Source organism: Oncorhynchus keta, chromosome 1 (genome assembly GCF_023373465.1).
Source record: "Oncorhynchus keta strain PuntledgeMale-10-30-2019 chromosome 1, Oket_V2, whole genome shotgun sequence".
NCBI classification, from domain to species: Eukaryota; Metazoa; Chordata; class Actinopteri; order Salmoniformes; family Salmonidae; genus Oncorhynchus; species Oncorhynchus keta.
The window spans coordinates 22,145,524-22,162,376 of NC_068421.1; the positions used below are offsets into that span (position 1 = coordinate 22,145,524).

Genomic DNA, 16,853 nt, shown 5'->3' on the forward strand with positions numbered 1-16,853 from the left:
TTTTGCTCAAACTAGCTAGAAACGGGCAGGTGGTATTTATATTTGACTTGTCCTGGACATGAATGTCAAGTTCTCTCAGAGGTGGAGAATAGAGAATGCCATTGCAGATGAGGAGTTGTCTGAGATAATGCATTCTGAAGGAACATGGTAGCAGGCAGCTGGGCCTGTGGGCTGAGTCAATCTGAGCCTGTGTTTAAATTACACGAAATCAAATCACTGCCACACAATAGAAAGCATGATTAATTTTTGCTGCAGATATGGCAGCACAGCTATGCAAAGGCTTGTTTAACTTCATCACAACAAATTTAATGCAAGCTGATACAATTTCTCAATCTGTCCCGCTCTGTTGAGGTGAGATGCATTTTCAGGTGTCAATTAATTACTGCAGGTTTAGCATTTTCTGGAGGGGTAATACAGATGCATCAGCAGAAAATACCCACTGGGCACACACTGGTTGAATCGATGTGGTTTCTACATCATTTCAATGAAATTAAGTTGAACCAAAGTGGAATAGACGTTGAATTCAAGTCTGTGGCCAGTGGGTAGGCGAAGCTGTCCTGACATTTAATTAGTCTGATACACCTGATCTTTGCCAAGTCTTATGTGCATCATATCTTTAATGTCTTGATTCGTAACTCAGTTTACAGAGTGCAAACAGGTCGATGAGATTGAGACATTTTTACACTCTCTCTGTTATTCATGTCATACAATACACTACCGATACACGACTGTATTACAGAACCAAATCTCTTTATCGTTCAAATCTTTCCGTTATTTCTTCTTCTGTTAGGCTCCAAAGTGATTAATAGTTCAATTGCTTGCGTTGTAATGAGTTTTATCAGGAGCCACTTGTGATTCATTTGAGACAGGAAAGAGTAACAGGTCACTTCCCGATTCTGGCGTAGTGTGATTTCCTCCCTACTTTACACCCTGTCCTGGTTCAGAGGGCTCTGTCTCAGGTGACACATTTAAAACAGGAGATTTTTTTTGAAAGTGATAAATTACCACATGGTTTTGTCACTTTCTTTTCAGTAGAGCTGTGGTGCTCCAAAGTAAATGGAACATTTAAACGGAGCGTCTCAAAGCAACAAACGTATTTTAGTGAGGATGCTTTCACGTTTTTAAAACAGATACAGAAAACAATGACAAAGAAACTATATGACAAATGAGCTAGTAATGTGAGGGTGTGCATGAAAACCAATTAATTGTGCACGGTGAAATATATTTTCCTTCTGTCTTTGTGCTCCAGCCTCAACATAGGGAAGAACGATCTGCTGACGTTCTATGATGGAGATGACCTGACTGCTACGGTGCTGGGTCAGTACGGTGGCTCACGGCTACACTTCAAACTCTACACCTCCATGGCTGACGTCACCATCCAGTTCCAGTCTGACCCGGCCACCAACATCTACGGCTACGGCAACGGCTTTGTGGTGCACTTCTTCGGTAAGACTCTGGAGTGAGTTAGGAGAGAGTGTGAACAGAATTAAAGAGTTAAAGAGACAGAAGGGCAGTGAAGAGGGGAGATGAGTAAGGAGGAGGAGAGTTCCAGAGGGTTCAGGAGGAGGAGACTCTCTTAAACATAAAAAGGAAGGGGCCCCTTCCATCAGCACGGCCGTCACGACACCGGAGCGGAGCCAACCCATAAAGCAGACATCTGATAAGACGTAATGAATTCCATGTAGAGAGAGGGAGAAAGAGGAGGCTGCAGAATACTGATGACTGGGAGAGAGAAGAGTGAGTGAAAGAGAGAAGCGAGAGAGGGACAAAGGGAAGGCAGAGAGAGAGAGAGAGAGAGAGAGAAAAGGCAGAGAGAGAGAGAGATTTATAGTCTGTTCATGCCTCTGACAGAGATGGAAAGCAAGGCCCAGCCAAGTGGTGCAGCTGTCTGGTATTGTGCCCGTCAGAGACCCAAACACAATTACTGCGTGTGTTTGTCCACATTAGCCTCGTCTGCAGGGTGCCCTGCCCTCTCTGGCTTCTGCTGTGGCTAGAACGGGCCCCGCCAGGCTGCCTGGCAGACAGATATCCTATTGCATGGCACTTGTCACACTAGATTGAAATTCCTACAAAATGGATGTCCTCTATTGTGTTTGTCCAGAGGTTCGTTCATTTGAATGCAAAACCACACTACTCAAGCTCTATGTGCTCTGTGAAGTCAGTGCCTTTTTCTCTGGCTTCCTTTCTCTCTCCCTCGTTCATGGATACAGAGGTGCCTCGTAACGACACGTGTCCAGAGCTCCCAGAGATCACCAACGGCTGGAAGAGCACCTCCCACCCTGAGCTGGTCCATGGCACGGTGGTCACCTACCAGTGCTACCCAGGTTTCCAGCTGGTGGGTACAGAGCTGCTCATGTGCCAGTGGGACCTGACCTGGAGTGGAGACCTGCCCAGCTGTGAGAGAGGTGACTACCACACACACACTGGCACACAGAATGTGCATTTTAGGTGTGAGAAGCAGTTTCAGTTAAGGACAGGCTAAAGCAGAGGCTGATGGGTAAAAGCATTCACTGCTTTTCTGACAACACAACCCTTTTTTCTGTATAGACAACGTATCAGTGAGGTGAGTAGGCTCTGTATTCCAGCTCCTCCACACATTACTCCTGTTCTATCCAGACGACCTGGATGCTGCGGAGTAGAGACAGGATAGTGTGACAAAGTCCTTGGTCTTGGTCACGTCCCACACAGTGACAGGCACGGCATCACTGACCGGTAACAAGAGACTCATTTGGACGTCTGTCACGTGAACCTTATTACCACACTGACCCTTATCCTACTAGACCCAGGATTGGGTTCATGGTTTGCTGTTGTGTGGGACTGAGACACAGAGATAATCTCTTTATTTTCCAGCTCGGTGGGTTTGTGTCTGCAGGCTTTAATTAGAAAAAGGCCCAGGCACGACTCTGGCCCCATTGGTTAACCACAAATAAGCATTGACAACTGCTAATGATTAAAAAAAAAAAACGAATTGTATTCCCTGCACATGGGTAAAACTCTGTTTTTTTTTCTGTGTTTTTGTGTGTGTGTGTGTGTGTGTGTGTGTGTGTGTGTGTGTGTGTGTGTGTGTGTGTGTGTGTGTGTGTGTGTGTGTGTGTGTGTGTGTGTCTTTGTGTGTGTCTGTGTCTGTGTCTGTGTCTGTGTCTGTGTCTGTGTCTGTGTCTGTGTCTGTGTCTGTGTCTGTGTCTGTGTCTGTGTCTGTGTCTGTCTGTGTCTGTGTCTGTGTCTGTGTCTGTGTCTGTGTGTGTGTGTGTGTGTGTGTGTGTGTCTTTGTGTGTGTCTGTGTCTGTGTCTGTGTCTGTGTGAGTGTCTGTGTCTGTGTCTGTGTCTGTCTGTGTCTGTGTGTGTGTGTGTGTGTGTGTGTGTGTGTGTGTGTGTGTGTGTGTGTGTGTGTGTGTGTGTGTGTGTGTGTGTGTGTGTGTGTGTGTGTGTGTGTGTGTGTGTGTGTGTCTGTGTGTGTGTCTGTGTGTGTCTGTGTGTGTGTCTGTGTCTGTGTCTGTGTCTGTCTGTGTCTGTGTCTGTGTGTGTCTGTGTCTGTGTCTGTGTGTGTGTGTGTCTGTGTGTGTCTGTGTCTGTGTGTGTCTGTGTCTGTGTGTGTCTGTGTGTGTCTGTGTCTGTGTGTGTGTCAGTGCTGTCGTGTACAGACCCAGGTACTGTGGAGCACAGTCGCAGGGTGATGTCCAGCCCGCGTTTCACTGTAGGCTCCACCATCCAATACATCTGTAACAAGGGCTACACTCTCTCTGGAAACAGCCTGCTCTCCTGCTACAACCATGGCTCCTCCGGACCTAAATGGAGCGAGAGGCTACCCAAATGTGACTGTACGTACCCCCTGGGCTTCAGCCTGCTAAAACATCTCCATCATACACACTTCCCAGCAAGCACATGGTTCCTTGGACATTGTGGGTATATTCGTTTTTGGTTTCCCATTGGTTCTGGGAACAAAGCTGGTAAAACCTAATTTTTTAAAACGTTTTAAACGGAAGTGAAAATTTCAACTGTCCTGGGAACATACATTTTTAGGTTGCAGGGAGGTTCTGAGAACGTTTTGCTACATTTCCCTGAATGTTTTCCTTGAAGATTTATTTCTGTTCTGAGAACAGAAATGATAGGTTATTTGAAGGTAATTAAATAACATTATGAGAATAGATTTCAATAAGACGTTTAATAACACAACTGGCTTAGTTTGGGTTCACCGTTTAACTCCAAGAAGATATAGGATTTGTTTAGGGGGTGATTGTTATTTATAATAAGGGTTACATGGAGAAAATCTGACTTCTCTGAATTGAAAATGGATGACCCTCCCTTCAGCAAAATATATTTGACCTAAACCCTCACTGAACTCTTGAAAAAAAATAACAAGTGACCCTCTTCTACAACCAAAATAATAATTAAAACAAAGTGGATAGCAGAGGACTGTTTACTGTTTACCCTCACTTCCTGGACAGAGCAAAGCCTTAGATATGCAGTTTTACAAACTGTTCTTCATCCTGTAAACAGTAGATGGCAACGCAGACATTTTGATAGCGCACAGGGATGCGGGCTAAAAGGTCATGGGTTCGCAGACCACCATGGACAACAGTAGGGTTAGAAAGATCTTATATATAGTAAAACCATTGCATGAGTCTATCATCGTATTTGCAGGTCTGAGAAAAAAATGGCCTTTTATAAACATGTCATGCAATTCTACGTAATTTTACCCATTAGCGGAATTATTATTTTTTAATACCACACAAATTACCGAAATTATAGGCTAAGAATGGACAGAGAAATAGGGCTATGTGTTCACCTTATCATATTTCTCCAATGCCAAATCAGTGTGTCTTGTTTGCAAATAATTAAGTCAGTGACTTCATTAGGAGTCTGAGCATGGTAGGCTACTTTCATAATTTAGGCACACCATTCCACCCCAGACAGAGTAGACCTACCATTCCACCCCAGACAGAGTAGTCCTACCATTCCACCCCAGAGTAGACCTACCATTCCACCCCAGACGGAGTAGACCTACCATTCCACCCCAGACAGAGTAGTCCTACCATTCCACCCCAGACAGAGTAGTCCTACCATTCCACCCCAGACAGAGTAGTCCTACCATTCCACCCCAGACAGAGTAATCCTACCATTCCACCCCAGACAGAGTAGTCCTACCATTCCACCCCAGACAGAGTAGTCCTACCATTCCACCCCAGACAGAGTAGTCCTACCATTCCACCCCAGACAGAGTAGTCCTACCATTCCACCCCAGACAGAGTAGACCTACCATTCCACCCCAGACAGAGTAGACCTACCATTCCACCCCAGACAGAGTAGACCTACCATTCCACCCCAGACAGAGTAGACCTACCATTCCACCCCAGACAGAGTAGACCTACCGACACAGAAAAATGTAAGCTTTAACTGCTGGCTACTTGTCTTCCGTGGCTTAACCCAACAAGAGAAGGTCACAAGTGTTTCCTGAAAGGTGTCTGGGTTTAAACATATTCTATTGTACAGAAAGTGAATAGCTTAATCAATTGATAGTGACAGAATTAGATTACTTCCCAAGCAAAGTATAGTCTTTCCCGGGTATTTTGTAGCTTGTTTCGAGCATAAAGCATTGCTGACCAAAGCGCTGTTATAGAGACTTTATATAATCAGATCCGTTTTATTTTCTTCAAAATCTTCAACTAACAAGGGGTGGGCCTATGCTTGCTTGCAAATGTCTTTAATAAAAATGTAGGCCTGTGGCATACCCTCTCAGTCTTGGTTTTAATTTAACAGCCCTTCACTGAGATAGGCTACTTAAAGAGTGCATGGTAGGTGGAGGAATTGACCGACACAAAATAGCCTAATTGTCTGTCAAAGAAATAGGCTTCAACACAAAGCCCTCTTGTTGTTAGTGAAGTCTAATTAAAATTAGCTTTCCATTTCTGATTGATTGTGCCGCGGGTACTGCTTCAAGTTTCAGCACCACAATGTACGTTACGTGAATCTGGATTATTGTGAGGTCAATAACTCTCATAAATACATCATGGGCAAGAAACATTGTTTTTATTCAAATAAATTATAGTCGTAGCAAGCTATCAAATTTGACCCTCTGTCCTTCGCGCTCTGCTTTTCAATCTGAACAGAACATAGGCTATAGGCTAGTCTGTGCGCAAGATAGTCCAAAAAAATGCACTAGGCCTAATCAGAAGAAGCCTTCGTCTCTCCTGAACTGTCACCATAGCCCTACACAACACAAAACGTGTTTTGATCAGCAAGAGCAGAGCAGGGCTCAGGGGTGGAACATCCATTGTAGTGTGTAATGCAGCCTGGTTTTATTTACACCATCCCAGCAGCTATCTTAGAAATATAACTTTGCTCTGTGCTACTCCAAACATGTACTTCGTAGCCTATAGGCTATGATCATTTGATTGAGACCACACTAAATCGCCTATAGGCACAATTTATATTGCATATATATATTGCACCAGCGGAAAATCAGAGATGAGGGGCAACATCGGGGACACACCGATTTTTATTTTTTTATTTCACCCTTATTTAATCCAGGTAGGCCAGTTGAGAATAAGTTCTCATTTACAACTATGACCTGACCAATATGAAGCAAAGTAGTGCGACACAAACAACAACACAGAGTTACACATGGAATAAACAAACGTACAGTCAACAACACCATATATAGCCTAATAAGCAGCTAATTCTACAACAATGAGACATATTGAAATTTCATCAATTACAAATTACATGACCCTTCCCTGGACTAGATTTTAAAAAATACTAAACCCTCCCCTTGAGTGAAATTGAAAAAACATGACCCTCCCCCATTTCCCTCCAGGTAACCATTCTGTACATTTCGATCAGTCCCTTAGGCATTAATCATGAAAGGACATGTATTTTTTTTATTGTGGCACGGTGTCGGTTAGATTTGAACCTACGATCTTCTGTTCTCAATCCATGGAATTAGTCCACTATGTCACTAGGATGGAGCTAGCATGTCATGTTATTTTTAACTCATACAAAGCTGTTCATTTTAGATTACTCAAATAGACTCCATTTAAAAAAACAAGCACTTAATTAATTAAAGGTGCAATATGCAGGAATCACTCCACCATTTCTTGGTTGCTAAAATTTGAATAGTTCTAATTCTAATCATTTCAGTATGTGACAAAACAAGCACTCAGAGTGTAGAGAATCACTGTACCATCTAAGCCGCTGTAAGATACCTTTTCAATAACCAAAACTATTGTATTTTCAGCTGTTTGAAGCTGGTGTACAAAACTGAAAGTAAAAGATGCAAAAATGAAACGTTGGAATGAGAAGCATAGAAATACTGCACATAGAACTGATCTACCGCTTTTTAGACGGGCTTTCAATGGGAATGACAGATCTATAACTCACATTTCTATGTGAATTTGGTCAGGTAACCCAAAAAGTGACATATTGTACCTTTAAAATGAGTTGTGCCCAATTAGTGGGCAGCCCAGCACACCTATCAAGATAGAGGATAGAGAGAGTCTTGTTGACTGACACTGAGAATGGAATGTATATGTTTTTAAATAACATTCTTAGAGCTTTCTATGAACGTAACACATTTTTCTTCTGTTTTTTAATCTAAAGTTCTTAATGTTCTGAGAACATGACTTTGAACAGAATCATGAGAAAACCTGCAGAAAGCGATATGCTTAAGTACTGAAATTCCAGTATAGAAGAACGATGTTTCTTAAAACTGCGATATGTAACTTTTTGGGGGCGACCTGACCAAATTCCCATAGAAATGGGAGATAGATATGTCATTCTCATTAAAAGCAAGTCTAAGAAGCTGTAGATATGTTATATGTGCTTTATTTCTATGCCCATTCTTGCATTTTTGTTTTTACTTTTGGTTTTGTACATCTGCTTCAAACAGTTGAAAATACAATAACTTTGGTTATTCAAAATATATTTCACACTGGTTTAGATGGTACAATGATTCTCTACACGATACAATGCTTGTTTTTTCACAGAAATTGAAATTAGGCAAACTATTATAACGTTCGGAGAACATGACTTTAAATAGAACCATGAGGAAACCGGCACAAAACGTTTTTCTGAAGTACTACAAGTCTCATAGAAAAATGTTGTTTCTTAGCTATTCTGAACAATTTGAGAGCATTACTTTAAATAGAACCATGAGGAAACCTTACCCTGAAGTAGTACAATTTGCACCTGGTTTTCAGAAAGTTATGTGCTAGCTGGGTATCCTGCACCATTCACTGAATATTGTGGGAAGGTTGTATGCAAAGTAACCATAGGACAATCACACTTTCACCAAGCTCTAAGAAACATACAGTTCTCAGAACAAGCTGGATTGGCAGTGTGTCCAATTCATACAATACACCAAGAGTTTTACTAGCTGTTTACAGAAAGACATTATATGATGTTGACTGTGTGTGTGTGTCCTGTCCACTCCTCTCTCAGCGGTGACCTATGAGCCTTGCAGGAACCCTGGCACCCCATCTTACAGCACCCAGATCTCAGAGAAGCCTCTCTACCAGGCCGGGGAGACGCTGCGCTTCTCCTGCCTCAAAGGCCATGAGCTGCTGGGGGAGCCTGTCCTCCGCTGTGTCCCTGGACACCCTTCACAGTGGAGCAGCCTGCCCCCTGTTTGCGGAGGTAGGAACTGCAGACACATACTCCCCTGTGTGTTTAGTTCACTCTAGCATTGTTCACAGTAGTTCATGATGAACAATATATCTGTCTGTATATTTTAACATCTGTGTTCTGATGTTCTCCATTTCTTTACAGCCTCCTCAATGGAGTTTATGAATGAACGCAGGTTAGACGGTAAGTGCCGTCAAGTCTGCACAGTAATTGTTAGATCTTTCAAATTAAAACATCAAGTCAAGACCAAATTTTAAAAAACGAAATACAGTACTTCCCAGCAACTTCAAGTGTGTTACATTGAAGTGTGCCTCTTTAGGTTATCATACCAATTGAGTGTGTCCCTGTTGATTCCTCTACCTCTCTGCTCACCAGCTGCCAGTGCAGACTACATCATGGAACGAGCCAACATAGCTCTAACAGTCTTTATACCAGTGGCCCTCATCATGGTCTTCATCATCGGGATCTACCTCTACTTCTCTAAGTAGGTCTTGTATTCCTACTTTATATAGATAAAAAAAATACTTTGAAAGTATGAAAGCTATCATCATCCATAGTACCAAGTAGTCTATCCAGGGGTTGACTTGGACTGAAAATAGGTGCCGGTACAGATTTTGGTTGCCGTTACTGTTTATATATAGGTGCAGGAGCTCCACAATAATTTTGAGCTCTAGCTGTAGAACATTTGAGGTGCTGGTACTCGGTGAGCTCATGCCCAAGTCAAGCACTGAGTCTAACCAATAGCTATAGACCAGCTAGGTTCTGTAATAATGTTGTAAGTATACTATGCTGCCCTTGTGACACTACAGTGCCTTCGGAGAGTATTCAGACCCCTTGACTTTTTCCACATTTTGTTACGTTACAGCCTTATTCTAAAATGCATTAATTTCCCCCCATCAAGCTACACACAATACCCCATAATGACAAAGCAAAAACAGGTTTTTAGAAATGTTTGATAATTCATTACAAATAAAATAAATATTTAGACCCTTTACTCAGTATTTTGTTGAAGAACCTTTGGCAGCGATTACAGCATTTCATTTTCTTGGGTATGACACTACAAGCATGGCACACCTGTATTTGGGGAGTTTCTCCCATTCTTCTCTGCAGATCCTCTCAAGCTATGTCAGGTTGGATGGGGAGCTTTGCTGCACAGCTATTTTCAGGTATCCAGAGACGTTAGCTCGGGTTCAAGTCCAGGTTCTGGCTGGGCCACTCAAGGACATTCAGAGACTTGTCCCAAAACCACTCCTGCGTTGTCTTGGCTATGTGCTTAGGGTCGTTGTCCTGTTTGAATGTGAATCTTCGCCCCAGTCTGAGGTCCTGAGCGCTCTGGAGCAAGTTTTCATCAAGGATCTCTCTGTACTTTGCACCATTCATCTTTTCTTTGATCCTGAATAGTCTCCTAGTCCCTGCCGCTGAAAACATCCCCACAACATGATGCTGCCACCACCATGCTTCACCGTAGGGATGGTGCCAGGTTTCCTCTAGACTTGACACTTGGCATTCAAGCCAAAGAGTACAATATTGGTTTCATCGAACCAGATAATTTTGTTCCTCATGGTCTAAGATGTCTTTACTGTAGGTGTATTTTGGCACAACCCAAGTAGACTGTCATGTTCCTTTTACTGAGGAGTGGCTTCTGTTTGGCCACTTTATCATAAAAGCCTGATTGGGGGAGTGCTGCAGAGATGGCTGTCCTTCTGGAAGGTTCTCCCATCTCCACAGAGGAACTCTGTGGAGCTCTGTTTGAGTGACCATCAGGTTCTTGGTCACCTCCCTGACCAAGGTCCTTCTCCCCTGATTGCTCAGTTTGGCTGGGCGGTCAGCTCTAGGAAGAGTCTTGATGGTTCCAAACTTCTTCTATTTAAGATTGATGGCCACTGTTCTTGGGGACCTTCAATGCTGCATACATTTTTTTGGTACACTTTCCCAGATCTATGCCTTGACACAATCCTGTCTCTGAGCTCTACGGACAATTCCTTCGACTTCATGGCTTGGTTTTTGCTCTGACATGCACTGTCAACTGTGGGACCTTATATAGACAGGTGTGTGCCTTTCCAAATCATGTCCAATGAATTTAATTGACCACAATTGGACTCCAATTAAGTTGTGGAAACATCTCAAGGATGATCAATGGAAACAGGAAGCACCTGAGCTCAATTTAAAGTCTCATAGCAAATGGTCTGAATACTTATGTAAATAACGTTTTATCCATTTTAGAATAAGGCTGTAACATAACAATATTTTGAAAAAGTCAAGGGGTCTGAGTTTTTTCTGAAGTCACTGCATGTGTGTGTGTTCTCTAGGGTTCAGGGGAAGCCTCTGTGTCTTCCCATGTCCACCTCCTTACCATATGACCACATCCCAGGAGAGTCCACCTTCGACAACTCCCTCTACAAAACAGAGACTACGGTACGTTCTGATATAGAGATATTCACTGGTTCTTTAAGATGCCTGTTGGAATTAGTGAGCCCCCCAAAAGGTTGAAATCAGACGCTGTCATCCGTGTCTGAGATGATGCACTTAAAGCACCATCTGGTTTGCCATATTGCAGGTTCATTCTCCAAATCTAATTTACCGTTAGGTGATATAGAAATGGGTTTGAGGGGTGTAACGCTATACTCCGTTCACCTTCAGTCATTGACAAGGGCCATTTCATTACACCTGATGCAAACAAAAGGTTTCCTAGTTCATTTGACAAAGCATAACTTTATTTTTGTACTATGACATTGTTCAGACATGGGTTCAAATAGTATTTGAAAGATGTCAAATATTATACCCAGGTCTGATGCTTTCATGCTCATGCTTTCAGATAACTAACAATTGTCTCTCTGTCTGTTTGTTTCTCTATTTTTTCATGACTGCACTCCTGAAGAACAATGAGGTAGACATAGCGCTAGGCTACAACCTGCTTATTTAGCCTCCCCTCTGTCTGTCAGTCAGTCTTCATCAATTCCACATTCTGAACCTATTTCACACTGTGAGCTTATTGAACTAAAGCCCACAGTAGGTTTAGCACATTTAAATGGGTCAGAGGAGAGGTACAAACCTCTCAAATCAAATAAAAAATAGAGTCAAATTGGTCGCATACACAGTTTTGCAGATGTTATCACAATTGCAGCAAAATGCTTATGTTTTTAGCTCCAACAATAATTATCAATATAATACAATAAACACATAATCTAAAAGTTAAAAAGAAATATCAGAACGAGAAATGGAATATAAATAAATATACAGTATACTGTATGTATGTGAATGGTATGTATAGACAATGGTGTGTGTGTATAGACAATTTAAGGTCATTGTCCCCTCTCTCAGGTGAAAATGGAAAAGCCTCACAGTTTGGGCTGACCTCTTCCAGACACTAAACGTATCCCTGTGATATCCCTATCATAGTCTACAAACAGATGTCAGTTATCACACGGCTCATTCACAAAAAGAGGAATAGCCTTTGTGATCATAGTAGGAATATGATCTACTCTACTTCTGTCTCATTATACCTTATTGTGTACAAGCTTGTCCCTAATTCAGAACTATGTCCTCATTTCACAGGACACAAGAGAGTATGAGGTTTCCATCTAGAGGCACAACTACGTGTTTCAGCAATGACAGATCTGGTCTCAAGATGGTTTGCCTTGTGGAAGTTTGTCTGCACTCCTCAGACCCCCCTTCACACCTCACTCCGCTTGCCTCCACCACCTTTCCCTCTGTCTGCTGAACATGTCTCTGCCCAGCCCACATTGGCCATCACTGCAAAGACTGGAAAACATTATTCTTTTTGTAGAGCTTCAACAGCAATGGCCTAACAGCAGTGTTTGTACAGTTTTTATCCTGAGATGATCAAAGCCCAAAGACGTCAGTCCAATGTCGAACCTCACAAATGGGAAAGCTGAGTTTATATCTAGTCCAAAAAATGGAATGTGTCAATACAACACGATATATTTGTCACACAGCTTGTAGGGAATGTTTATTTTGAGGCAAGGCACACCACAAAAGAGCTAGATTGTTCAAGTGATGATTGGAGGGATATCATAATAACTTGGACTCTTAAACCTTTCAAATACAATGGACAATTTAAACATCTTTTCATTTTTTTGTACAATAGCTGCAAATTGTAAAATTGACCCTCTCAAAAACATGTAAACACACCTCTTTTTTTATGCAACCTCCTATGATTAAAAACATCTGAATGTGCCTTAAAATGAAGGCCCTTATTAAGCAATGTTCATATCATGTATATTTCTGATACTGCATTGGTTCATCTGAGATTATTACATTGTTGATTTCATATGGATCATAAAATAGAGATGTAGTAATACAAAAGAAAATGTCCTTTCATTTCTTCTCATACACAATTGTATGTGTGTCTTCAACATGCTGATTGAAAGGTATTCATGAATGATATTGGATTGGCAAATCTCTGAACAAGTCTATGGCAAAGTGTATATAAGTTCTAGTGCCATTAGTTTTGTGATGAAAACCAGGGAAGGTTAAAGCTTAAGAAGTCACTGTTGTGGATTGGGGATTCCTAAAAACTGATGCAATGTATTTGCCTAAAATAATATAGCTTATTCTATAGGACAATGCATCACCATTCAAACTCTCTTTTTATCATTGTCACTTGATAATATTTATTCACACAAACAGGTGTGATGACAATGATTATACTTCTATAATCTATTTTTGATTCATTGTATATACACTGATTAAGCCAGTTCATGAACCAAACGTCCTCAATAAAGTTATTATTCAGAAAAAAATTGACACACAATCTCATTAAATCATTTATTAAGGATTACTGGTTCACTTCGAGATGCATTTAGCCTTTTTGCCCTCTTAGTCGTTCATCTGAATTTGCCCTGATATGTACAGTATACATGAATAAAGAGCTGAAGAAAGCAAGAATGTCCTTTGAAGAAGTGATGAAAACCGCATAACACCGAGCACACTGGAGGAAGCTTTTGTCAGATGACCCATGCTCCTCATTGAGTCAAAGTAAATCAAGATTGTAGCTACCTCTGACAGTGTAGAGGTTTTGGGGTTGGAGGTGTAGCAGACTCATGTCCGGTGTAGTGTACTAGTTTGTAGTTCAGAGAGTAGCAGACTTATGGCCAGTGTAGCGGCGAAGGGGTGGTCTTCCCGTATAGGCTACATACATGTAGAAGGTTCGCCATACATTATCTTTATCCCTATAGAGTCTTATACCCACCGTGGGTAAGATTACCAGTGTAAACAAGACCAACAACACGCACTGTGGTCTGGTACCATCTATAGTTAGGTAATTTATGTTTGAATAATAGTCTAACATGTTCTGATATAAGTAGACATTTATAACAGACAGCGATGGGGAATAAGTGGCGTAAATATATTCCGAACTGCTGGGGAAACTGTGACTCACTATACTTGTGCCTCACACTTTTGTCTTGTCATGTAGTATCAGCACCATCTACTGGTCATCAAAAATACTGCAACCAGGGAGGCGTTTAACTGGCTTTTCCTCAACGTCATTTTTTAAAAAGATTGACTTCGAGTCAGGTCCGTAACAAATTATTGTTTTGGGAACAGAACCCTGTATAGAAATTAGATGTTTCCTGATCTGTGAGAAAAATAAGCAGAATGTTGTTGACCCAGTTTTATCTTGCTCCATCGTTTTCCTCTGCCCTGCCAGTGAACTTTAAATTCTAACCAAATATGGTAAGGAGAGGAAGCATCGATATAGATAGAACATTTGACAACAGAGCAGACACACTGGCACCCAGTCTACTAAAATGGGGGGACTGAACAAAAAAATGCTTATGGTAAAATATGCTGACAAATACTCCCCAAATAAGACAACATATTGTACAGTACTAGCTATCCTCATTCAAATTCAGTCCAACTTTTTCGAGTAGCCTAACAGCAAAAATAACTTTGATTAGCACAACCAGCCACCAGATGACGCCATTATTCATTTTACGGCATTAACTCTTATAATACTGCCATCAGGCGAAGTGTTGGGCAAAACTTTGATCTGACAGCGGTTCTAAACTGGTTTTGCCTGGGGACCCAAATTTGACAATGACAATTGAGTCGCGACCCATTATTATGGACTGTTGATGATAACATTTTATAATGTTGTAAGGGCAGGTTTCATTTGCAAAATAGACTCTGTTCTCAATTATGGTATTAAAGGAAGTAATTAGGCTACACAGCCATATTAACTGAGACGACATGTATTATACATTCAAGAGAATAAGCCATTTAATTAGGCGGTCGGTTCAGGAATGGGGTGTAATAAATGATCAGACTCAGAACATGACATCAAAACCAGTCCAATAATGTTAATGAACAGTAATACATACCAGTTCAATAATGTTAAACAAAAGTAACACATACCAGTTCTGTTCATTTATTGTGTGCGTGTGTGGCCTATCAGTGAGAAAGCTGGGGTGTTTCTTCAGTTAAATAAGTTTATTGAAGTCTGTTTGATAGGGCAACTCGGAGGTCATGCTGGCTGTCCAGTTAGTTTCTGCTTTTAGTTTTCAGCATGGCCATAGCAGAGAAGCCACTTTCACAGAGATAGGTAGTGCTGAAGGGTAGCATGATTCTGAATGCATGACTGGCGAGTGCAGGATACTCTCCCATTACGCTGCTCCAGAACTTTGGCTCCAGAACTTTGGCAGTGTCATTTCCGGGCAGCGCGTGCTCAGTCCGCGATCAAACCACAGCTCCGCGAAAAGAGCCTATTCGTTGCTTGGCAACGTGACGCTTCCCATCTCAACTCGAAAGGGTCCCTTATCCAGTCGTCTTGTCTCCTGTTCTCCTCCGGGAAAGAGTCGCAAAACTTTCCCAGCAGTTTAACAAGATGCTGTTTAACGTTTTTTCTCAGTGTGTCGCTGTGCGCTTTGTTGATCATTTTCTGAATTTCGAAATCAGCATTGGGAAACATGTCAGTCCTCCGGTTAGAAACATGATTGTCCAAACGGTAAACTTAATTTTGAAGGCCTCCACTTTGTCCCTCTGTTCAAATCGATTGTGCCCCCTCCCCTGTATATAGCATCTTTATTTTTATGTACTGTAGCGACCCGCACAGACAGCTAGCTGTGTGTTATGTGTTAGGCTAGTAGGTGGTTGTGTTGTACTGACCAGTACCCAGTGTTCGCGGGGTCCGACATGCCAATCAACCTGCTATCTGCCAATCACGGGAATGCCAGGAATTGTTCTGATGCCGGGCATCCTGGCGGTTGGCGGAGTGGAGGGGGTTTGGGCAGGGGGCAGGGGACATTATTGTATTGGTCAGTGAGGGAGTGCAGCGCGAAAACCCTCAGTCCGAACGTCGCTAGACATTTCACAACAGCGACCCACTGCACGTGTAAAGTCACCAACAATAATAAGCGGTATGGTGATATCCTTTCAAAATAAAAGTTTCGGTGCAGCAGTTGCTTTTCAAAATAATTTATGCAAATCACATACACATGTTTAACAGATGTTATTGTGAGTGTAGCGAAATGCTTGTGCTTCTATTTCTGACTGTGCAGCAATATCTGACAAGTAATATCTAACAATTTCTCAACAAATACCAAATACACACAAATCTAAGTAAAATAATGGAATTAAGAATATATACATATATGGATGAGCAATTTCAGAGCGGCACAGACTAAGATACAGTAGATACATATGTAGATACATATGGGATGAGTTATGAAAAATATGTACATTTTATTAAAGTGACTAGTGTTCCATTTATTAGAGTGGCCAATGATTTAAAATCTGTGTATGTAGGCAGCAGCCTCTCTGTGCTAGTGATGGCTATTTAACAGTCTGATGAGGTAGAAGCTTGAGGAAGAAGCTGTTTTTCAGTCTCCCGGTCCCAGCTTTGATGCACCTGTACTGACCTCGCCTTCTGGATGATATTGGGGTGAACAGTCAGTGGCTCGGGTGGTTGTTGTCCTTAATAATCGGGTGCTGTAGGTGTCCTGGAGGTTTGCCCCCGGTGATGTGTTGTGCAGACCGCACCACCCCCTGGAGAGCCCTGCGGTTAGAGGGGAAGATAGCGCGTTAAAGTTGATCAATATAAGCAAACTGGTGTAGTTATCTAGCTGTTATTTGACAATTTAGCAGCTCCAACTAATTATTCAAGTTAGCTCGCCAGCTGTCTTTGAGGGCTTCTCAAGCGCATGCCATTTTTATTAGTTTGTGTCGTCGTCTCTAGTTACCACAGCCACAAAGTCGTAATTATGGCTAAACAC

At 41.9% G+C, this 16,853-nt stretch overlaps 1 protein-coding gene across 2 annotated transcripts in view; it reads left to right on the top strand.

Annotated features, from left to right (window-relative positions):
• The window catches only part of sez6b (seizure related 6 homolog b), a 176,500-nt gene extending 164,209 nt beyond the window's left edge, over positions 1 to 12,291 (top strand). For both annotated transcript variants that reach the window (XM_052518658.1, XM_052518660.1), the window contains 8 exons: positions 1,250 to 1,446; positions 2,211 to 2,405; positions 3,627 to 3,818; positions 8,437 to 8,631; positions 8,764 to 8,802; positions 8,995 to 9,103; positions 10,929 to 11,034; positions 12,175 to 12,291. In XM_052518658.1, the coding sequence (XP_052374618.1) occupies positions 1,250 to 1,446; positions 2,211 to 2,405; positions 3,627 to 3,818; positions 8,437 to 8,631; positions 8,764 to 8,802; positions 8,995 to 9,103; positions 10,929 to 11,034; positions 12,175 to 12,204 (1,063 nt within the window). In that variant the 3' untranslated portion in view covers positions 12,205 to 12,291. The remainder of the gene's footprint in view (positions 1 to 1,249; positions 1,447 to 2,210; positions 2,406 to 3,626; positions 3,819 to 8,436; positions 8,632 to 8,763; positions 8,803 to 8,994; positions 9,104 to 10,928; positions 11,035 to 12,174) is intronic.
• Positions 12,292 to 16,853: the final 4,562 nt, after the last annotated feature.